A 9,570-nucleotide genomic window follows, 5' to 3' on the forward strand; every position below is an offset into this window, starting at 1 on the left:
CGTGGAGGTCGAGGGGAATGAGGCAGTTGATGTACTGGCTAAACAAGCACTAAGTAGTGGGGATGTTGATGTGGTAGTTTCAATGAGCAAGGCAGAGGCAAAAAGCATGACATGGACAGTGATGGTGGAGAAATGGCAGGAATAGTGGAATAGAGATACTAAGGGCAGGCATTTATTTCAAGTACAGAGGAAAGTTGGGGAGTGGAGAACGGCAGGAAAGGACAGAAGAGAGGAGGCTGTATTTCCAAGATTAAGGGTGGGACACAGCCAGTTGAATAAGACCTTACATGTGATAGGAAAGCATCCAACAGGAAAATGTGAGTATTGCCAGGAAACAGAGCATGTATTGATACAGTGTGGACATTATTGGAGGGAAACAGAGATGATGAGATCTAGTATGAAGGAAAAGGGGATACAGGAAATTAATTGAAAGACTATATTGAGTAGAACGTGATTAGATAAAATATTTGAGACTATATATTTTTTAAGAGCAACAGGGCTGACAGGTAGGATTTAGTTTATCCGTCTCTGGCCTACACTCCGGTAAAATAGGTGGCGGTAATGCCCCCTAACGTTGGATGCCAACTGCCGATAAACCCCACCGAAGAAGGAGAATTCGTGTCTCTTTCTTTTGTAACATCTCTGGAGTGGTCAAGCTACGGTTTCTCTGACAGCAATATTGGATAAGGATCAATAGAATAAAGCCTGAAAAATATTTGACGTAATTTAAAATTGGAACTATATAATTATTGACCTCATTTATTATGTAGGACACTATATATGTTTTTAGCACATGTATTGGGTTCTTACTAGTGAATAAGATAATTTGAACATAATTTACACCAAGGCAAATTTGTTACCATCTTTTTATGTTGGTTTTGTAATTGAAATGCTAAAGCCAGAGATACTGTTTCGTGGCGAGATGGTATTGTGTCTGTCCTGACAATGGGAGTAGTCTGCTATAGTTATCGGTTAGCTTACCTCTGTATTTCCGTGTGGATAGATTTTGACGGGAGGGGACCCTCTGGCGCCGCCTCTTCCTCTCTGGGATTGCTACGCAGTCGTCTAGGCAGCAGCAATGGAGTCCATCAAGAAAACTATCAAGAATGAACCTGGAAACTGACAGGTCTGGTTCTATTCTTTGTATGATGTGTTATTCAAATACTTGGCTTCAAACGCGAAATATTAGCTATGTATAATTCAATTGGACAAGTTGTTACAAACTACTATTTCAACACGATTGTTTTAGCTAGCTATAAGCTCGTTAGCCAGCTAACGTTCACTAGCTAACTACTCGTTTTGGTGATAAAATAAGTCACCGCACGTTTTTGGATTTATTCAACAGTTTTTATACAACGAATTACGATACCATTGGAAATTTATGTTGAAAGGTAAATGTATAACGTTACTCCTAAAACTTAAGTTTAACATTACAGTATAATGTTTTGTCGTTGTTTCCTGGTGACAAGACCTTTTGATAAATAGTCCAAAGTCAAAACAGTTTGAACGTGTCCAAATCAATAACCAATATGCAGAAACACTACGTGATATTTCGGAAACCTAAAATATACTATCTACACATGTGCAACAATAATCAGTGTACTTGTATTTTTTTTAAACAAGCACTTTGTACACTGCACAAACACACAAAAAAACGTTTGACAAGTGGCAATAAACCGGAAAATCCGGTTGTATGCGCTGTTGAAACTACTACCATTCAAAAACCACATGTAGCCTAAATTGGATATTTTTACATGACCGGTTATGACTGGTGTGCACTAAAGACAGGAGCTGTGTTCGAATATATATATATATATATATGAGCTACGTTCGAATACTCGTACTAAACGTACGACATGAGGTGAATTGAGTATGTTAGCCCATAATGCAATTCTTCAGGAAATTGGTGTGGTTTCACGTTTTCAGATTTGAAGAAAATAGCGGAAAATATGCAGCCGAAGTCCGACGAGAGTGGATACAAACGAATTGCTTTAACTAATTATGACAAATGTTAAGAAAATGTTGAGCAATATAATAAAGTAATGACTTAATAATTATATACGCTACACGTAATGTTGGCTGACAATGTGTTGGCTACGCTATCCTTACAAACCGCATAGCATGCATATCATTACAGCAGGAGGTACTACTGGTATGTTAGCTAGCTACCTCGTTAGTTGGCTACTAATACATTGAACTGGCCAGTATATTAATTATATACTAACTAACTACCCAACGTTTATTGACTTGATTATTCACGTCATTCTTAGTCGTTGTGCGTTCTCAATGGACATGCATTCGCTCTGGCTATTTACTCAATTTCAGAGCACACTTGTCTTGAGTGTACCAGAGCAGCAGAATACATTTACGAACGCTCAGCACCTGTTTAATATGGCACTCCAGATTGAATTTAGGAACACAAAAATGTATTGATTTATGTTAACAAGCTAGCAAGAGGTTGCATAACAACATAATCAATTTCCGGAACACAGGTGTAGGGCTAGTATGCTCAACAGAAGGTACAGTACACTAAAATTAACTAATAGTATGTAGTAACGAGTCATTAAGTATGTATGTATGTATGTATAAAAGTATGTTAGTATGGGTATCCGAACACAGCCAGGGTGTCACACAAAATAAGTATTTTGTCACCTATAAACAAGCAAGATTTCTGGCTCTCACAGACCTGTAACTTCTTCTTTAAGAGACTCCTCTGTCCTCCACTCATTACCTGTATTAATGGCACCTGTTTGAACTTGTTATCAGTATAAAAGACACCTGTCCACAACCTTAAACAGTCACACTCAAAACTCCACTATGGCCAAGAGACCAAAGAGCTGTCAAAGGACACCAGAAACCAAATTGTAGTCCTGCACCAGGCTGGGAAGACTGAATCTGCAATAGGTAAGCAGCTTGGTTTGATGTAAGTCTGTGTTGCCCAGCAACCGCCCCAAAACATCACTGCTCTAGAGGAGATCTGCATGGAGGAATGGGCCAAAATACCAGCAACAGTGTGAACTCCTTGTGTAGACTTACAGAAAACGTTTCACCTCTGTCATTGCCAACAAAGGGTATATAACAAAGTATTGATTTGTAAGTCGCTCTGGATAAGAGCGTCTGCTAAATGACTTAAATGTAAATGTATCGATAAACTTTTGTTATTGACCAAATCTTTATTTTTCACCATAATTTGCAAATAAATAAATTAAAAATCCTACAATGTGATTTTCTGGATTTTTTTTCTCATTTTGTCTGTCATAGTTGAAGTGTACCTATGATGAAAATTACAGGCATCTCTCATCTTTTTAAGTGGGAGAACTTGCACAATTGGTGGCTGACTAAATACTTTTTGCACCACTGTATGTGTTTTAAAATCCGGAAAAAAAACATTTTGGGTTAATCGCTCAGCACTAATCACTGCTTAGAGGACAACTTGCAGAAACACCTAGCTACATTCTTAAGTGTTGAATTTTGATTCAAGTGGGTTGCTAATGCAGTAGGGGTAATGCAACACTTTTTTTGTCCATCAATATCAAATTGAAATAAATAGAACAAGGGGTAAACGTTGGGTGTATGCGCTGTTAAACTAAAACTATTCAAAAGCCAAACTGAATCGGAAAATCATTTTTCTATCACTAGTTAGAAGACAATTTGTTGAAGACCGTCATCTAATTTCTAGAATGGCAATTGCGATTTTGGGAGGCTGACGAAACGGGGAAGGAAACAAATCAGTTGCTTTATTTAACTTTTATTTAACAAATCATGACCTGCCATAGGTTATGAACAAGGGCTGTGGCAATGCCAGTATTGCAGTATTCTTTTCCCCATGCCAAAAAGGAAAACACAGTGGGTTTTAAATAATCTTCTTTATGTAAAATATCATGTGCTGTAGCTTGGAAAAGAATAAAGGTGACTCTGGATGACATGTTTCCAGCATTAGGGCTGTTTTCCTAAAGAATCCGCTTCGTGTTTTGTTTCCTTGCCATGGTACTGAGTATCGACGTACTGGTATCGTCCCTGCCCTAATATCAACACTGACAACGGTTGCCTGTAATTTAAGTGATAGTTTGACTCTCAAATCGACGTATTGGCCACACGGCCATTCATTCCATTCGAATTCAAAAAATGACAAGTTCTGCGAATAGCAGTGTATATGACCAAACCCATGGTACAAAACCAAATATATTTATCTGTTTTAATCCATAGATTTTGTGTAATTGAGATGGCTATAATCTTTCATGGTATCAACCCCAATCTGAGATAAAAAAAAAGTATGTGTATTTCCTGTAATTGGTGTGTGGTGAAAACGTTAATCTGTGCAATTTAGTAACACTTTCTGTCCACCATAGGGACATTTAGCATAATATATGAATTTCCAATTAGGATGATCGTAAATTAAGCACCCATATTTTTACAACAATGACCTGATTTCTTACTGCTTTAACCATGGAGAGAGTTAGAAAATGCTCCTAACCACAATTTAACCAGGTGCTCTAGACTAGAGCATCCATAGGGTCTGTGCAACAGGCTGAATGTTTGACGTCCCTACTTGTTTTCTTCTTGAAGCTAGCTAACATTATAGTGTTACTAACTGCAGCTAGTCAACCAAATCAACCCCACCATAGTTAACGTGCCTTTAATGCAATGAAAGATATTTGTTGTGCTCGATGTAACCCAACATCCATCGGGTTAGCAGACTAGCGTAGCTAGGTGATGAGAGCGTGACCAAGTTGAGCTATTTTTGCATTTGCAGGGAAATATTGCTAACTATGTCATGTCAAAGAGAAATCTATAGCTGATGCATGTCTGCACCTTTTTATTTACTGTTTCCTTTCCTTTTTTTAGGCCTAACCTGAAGGTAAACGGTTACAACCTGCTCCCACGTCACATCTGCCGTGGTTGGGAAACCTCACTGTGTGACATTCCACCTAGCCCTGTGGCCAACTGATTGAGCTTGGTGTGATTTCGCGTCCCCCTCGCAGACAATGTACTGCCTTCAGTGGTTGCTCCCAGTCCTCCTCATCCCGAAACCCCTGAATCCGGCCTTATGGTTCAATCACTCAATGTTCATGGGCTTCTACCTGCTCAGCTTCCTTCTGGAGAGGAAGCCATGTACCATTTGTGCCTTAGTGTTCCTGGCAGCCCTGTTTCTCATCTGCTACAGCTGCTGGGGAAACTGTTTTCTGTACCACTGCCATGACTCCACACTGCCAGACTCTGCACACGACCCCAGCATTGTGGGTAACTAAGAGGATCCCACTGACACTAGGAGCACACGGACCCTGGACAATCTCTATCTAGGCTGTGAATAAAATCCCCCAGTTGACTGTTGAGATGCTGAGAAACCTAGACAGTGTCCGGATTCTCATCCCCTCTGCCCTTAGTGTACATTTGTTCACTTCCCTTCATGGATTTCAAAGGAATTGACTGTTGCAAAAAATAGGGTGGTAATTCCCTCTCACACGATTACACCAATCCAGTGCATTTAAATGCATGGGGAGGAGTGCATATGTAAACTTTCCAGAAAAGGGCCTATCCTGCCCATATCCCTCCTCACTACTGCCCTCCACCCCTGCCTTTATCCCCTGGTCTTGAGTGAACCACTGGACTCACATTTGCAATGGTTGCCTTTATAGTTTTCATATGTCTTGCTAATACATCAATTTTAATTACAGAATGCTGAAAGTTTCCAAAGGGTAGAAATTGTGTGTGTGTTAGTCAGCATTTTCACAAGTCATACTATAAGAATGTTATGGTAGCAGGAAGGTGAACATGAATATCCTGCGTCCTTGTTGAGCTTTATTGACGTCAAGAGCAGAAGAGTGATGTGAACCATTTTCATGTCACTTCCTCTGCAGAGCTCAAATGTTACCACAGCTTTTAATTTATTAAAGTTCAACGTCTGAAGGTGTTATCATTGACCATGATGCGGTGGCCTTGTGTGTATTCTTGGTTCTTCTAGGCTTTATGTCAACTGCAAGTTTTATCAATTGCCCACTATCTGCATTTGAGAGAGTGAATGCCTCATGACTAAGAAGCAAAAGCTAATTATTGGTGGTGAAAGAAAAACAATACTTTTTTTAGGGTTCACAGAATCTCAATATTTGAAAAGACAAGTCCGTTTTTATAGAGTTTATTATGAAAGTAATTGAAATGAGAAGCTTAATTACTGCATGTTGTCTGGTGCTGGTCGGCAAACATCGAATTTTATTTTAAGTTGGTCCATATAGATACTGCTGGACAAGCTAATGAGCTTTTGATCAAAAGGTTTTATGTTATTTTTAACTCCAGCCCAGTGTGAGACCCATCATAGAAAGGTCACCATTTTGTAGCTGGCTATCCAGTGAACCACAGGCCTAACAAAATGTTCACATCATTTAGCCCAGTCTGGTTTTGAGAACTTTTGACAATGATACTCAAGTAAATTGTATTATATTCTGTTAGGTTGCTGTAGCTGATGACATTTTGTTTGTCATTAAAATAGGTTAGATCATCAGTCTCAATTTGCTCGTTTGTGAAGATTGTGCTGCCAATGTTATTTGGAGGCTACATTCAATACATGAGAGGTTTGTATTGCAAATATTTGCTTTAGGCCCAACTAAAGAAAGATTTTGGTAAACCGAGAGTCGTCTGTTCTTTCGACCAATCGATTGACTGCAGTTTTTAGTATTTTTCCATATATAGACACACTGTGTTTTAATAAAATCAACTATACGCATTGAGCTTGTCTGATGCTTACAGTTTGATGAAATAAGAAAAATGCCTCAAGGGCGCCAGAGATCTACATTACCAGAAGGGGGAAAAAACGTAACCTGACCCAACTATTCTCCTGCTGACTTTCGCAGATTCTGCAATTACTTTCCTGAAATTGCTAGCAATAGGCTACATGCGGGGTTGGCAACCTTTCACATTTTGAATGTCAATTTATCCTACCATTCTGTGCCGTTATGGTTTTCACATTTTGTAAAACAGTTTCATTTGAGTAATAATGTCTTCATATCTGAAAATCCTTGTCATGTGGTTACTCAAAATTAGATCCAAATCTAAATTAAAATGATACAAACTTAAAACGTAACTTCTATTGCCATTGCCAACTATGTAAAAATAGCCTACATAAAGCTAACTAATATAAACATTGCAGTCTGCAGGTAGAAAACATTCTGATTACTGCATGTTGTCTGGTGCTGGTCGACAAACATCGAATTTTACATCGAAATATTCTGATAAAATAAATATCTTATAAATCACATTGGCTGTCTGCAACAACCTTGAAACATTGTATAAACTAAGTTGGTTTCAACCCAAAGTTTTCCCTAGCAAACTTGCTACATGTGTAAAATATTCTGGGCCCTCTGTTTCCCTGCCAGTGAGCTAGGGACCGACACAGCTGTAGTCTATTTGCTCAAGGGATAAGAAGCCGTGCTTGACTTAGGCAGGAGCACCCAAAATGAGAACCGGAACCTATTTCAGTAAGTCGAGCACTGATAAGCAATCAGGTAGGCCTATTTTATGACGTTTCCACTGGATCAAAGCATAACATTTTTCGCTTTCACGCTGAGTGGTTATCGAAAGGGAGAGAACTGGAAAGATTTTTCAAATACGCTGAGGAACTATTGTAAATACTTTTCTTGCTGTTTGAGGTGAAGAAAACATTACTTTGAGAAGCTCCCCGGGTCATTAGTGGTGGTGTGTTATTTTATTTAACCTTTAACTAGGCATGTCAGTTAAGAACAATTCTTATTTGCAATGAAGGCCCACCAAAAGCCCTCCTGTGGGGATGGGGCCTGGGATTTAAAAAAATAATATAAATGCAATATAAATATAGGACAAAACACATCACAAGAGAGAGAACACAACACTACATAAAGAGAGACCCAAGACAATATAGCAAGGCAGCAACACATGACAACACAGCATGGTAGCAACAGAACATGGTACAAACATTATTGGGCACAGTTCACAGCACAAAGGTCAAGAAGGTAGAGACAACAATACATCACATAAAGCAGCCACAACTGTCCATAAGATTGTCCATGATTGAGTCTTTGAATGAAGAGATTGAGATAAAAGTGTCCAGTTTGAATGAAGAGATTGAGATAAAAGTGTCCAGTTTGAGTGTTTGTTGCAGCTCGTTCCAGTCGCGAGCTGCAGCGAACTGACAAGAGGAGCGACCCAGGGATGTGTGCGCTTTGGGGACCTTTAACAGAATGTGACTGGCAGAACGGGTGTTGTATGTGGAGGATGAGGGCTGCAGTAGATATCTCAGATAGGGGGGAGTGAGGCCTAAGAGGGTTTTATAAATAAGCATCAACCAGTGGGTCTTGCGACTGGTATACAGAGATGACCAGCTTACAGAGTATAGAGTGCAGTGATGTGTCCTATAAGGACCATTGGTGGCAAATCTGATGGCTGAATGGTAATGAACATCTAGCCTCTCGATAGCACCCTTACCTGCCAATCAGAAATACTATCAGATCCCCAAATTGGGCACATTTCTATGCCTACATTTGCATGTAGGCCATGTAGCCTATAGGTGCGTGTCCTTACTCAACATTGACAGAAGCGCACCAAACAAAATACTGATTAAATTGACAAAACTTGACACTAGGTTGCGTCTAATTTCTTTGGCTGCGTCTCCTGTCCCTGTGTCTTAAATGTCCATACTTTTCCCTAAGTGTGCACTAGTATACTTTCTTGCATGGATTTAAACTATCTAGCCAATGCTTACACCATCTGTATAACCAGGAACCAATATCCAAAGGGGGTACTTAGAATCATTTCATATGATATGCCTACATTTAAAATGCATATGAGTCGGTACTTTGGTGGCACTATGAGCAGAGCAAGATGTGATTGGGCCTCCAATGATCAAAAAAAGGTTGAGAACCACTGGACTTGGCAAGTATTTGATGGTACATTATAAAAATCCCAACAATAATCATCTATTAGCCAACATGTACCATGTTTGTTGAAGCCCAAGGATTTGTGTCATCACCTGTCTCTGGAGGCATTTCAGACTAAATGTCCATGTGGAACACAACTTCATATCCATAATCTGTGACACCAATCAGGCCCCTGAGGACTGGAGTTGCCCAGGCCTGGTTTAGAAGACAAATAGCCACGCTGGTTTAAAGAGACCAGACTTGAAGCGTGATAGCACGTGCAACCCCGCCATCAACTTGGATCAGTGAGAAAGTTGCTCTGTTCAATTTAATTTAACCAGGATAGTCGACTCAGGAACAATTGTCACTACTCTCAAGGGAGTACTGGGAGAACAGAGTCCGTTCCCTCTGCAGCAGAGGTTGTGCCCACCGGCATAAAAAAAGTATTGCAGAGGATGTTGAGGCCTGGAAGGTGTTGAGGGAGCTACTCCACATGCCTGCAGTGGAACAGGAATGTCCTGCATCCAATGCCATCTGCATTGTGTGTAGAGTTTTGGAGGAGGCTGAGCTTTGGCACTGTGGGGATTGTGTCTCAGATAAATATTTCTGTGCCACCTGTGCTGTGAGAACACACAGCACTCCTAACATTGTCCACCATTTGGAGTTATGGAATGTAATGTATTTTATG

General features: G+C 39.8%; 1 protein-coding gene across 2 annotated transcripts; it reads left to right on the forward strand.

Annotated features, from left to right (window-relative positions):
• The first annotated feature begins 586 nt into the window (after nt 1-586).
• Nucleotides 587-5,927, forward strand: LOC124008208 (bladder cancer-associated protein). Of its 2 annotated transcripts, XM_046319317.1 has the most exons (3): nt 587-721; nt 1,004-1,126; nt 4,846-5,927. In XM_046319317.1, the coding sequence occupies exon 3, from the start codon at nt 4,986-4,988 to the stop codon at nt 5,247-5,249; it is 264 nt and encodes an 87-aa protein (XP_046175273.1). In that variant the 5' UTR covers nt 587-721; nt 1,004-1,126; nt 4,846-4,985; the 3' UTR covers nt 5,250-5,927. The 2 variants fall into 2 exon arrangements, with proteins under 2 accessions (XP_046175273.1, XP_046175274.1); XM_046319318.1 differs by lacking the exons at nt 587-721; nt 1,004-1,126 and adding an exon at nt 1,136-1,391.
• The last annotated feature ends 3,643 nt before the right edge of the window (nt 5,928-9,570 follow it).

This window comes from Oncorhynchus gorbuscha, linkage group LG21 (assembly GCF_021184085.1).
Source record: "Oncorhynchus gorbuscha isolate QuinsamMale2020 ecotype Even-year linkage group LG21, OgorEven_v1.0, whole genome shotgun sequence".
NCBI classification, from domain to species: Eukaryota; Metazoa; Chordata; class Actinopteri; order Salmoniformes; family Salmonidae; genus Oncorhynchus; species Oncorhynchus gorbuscha.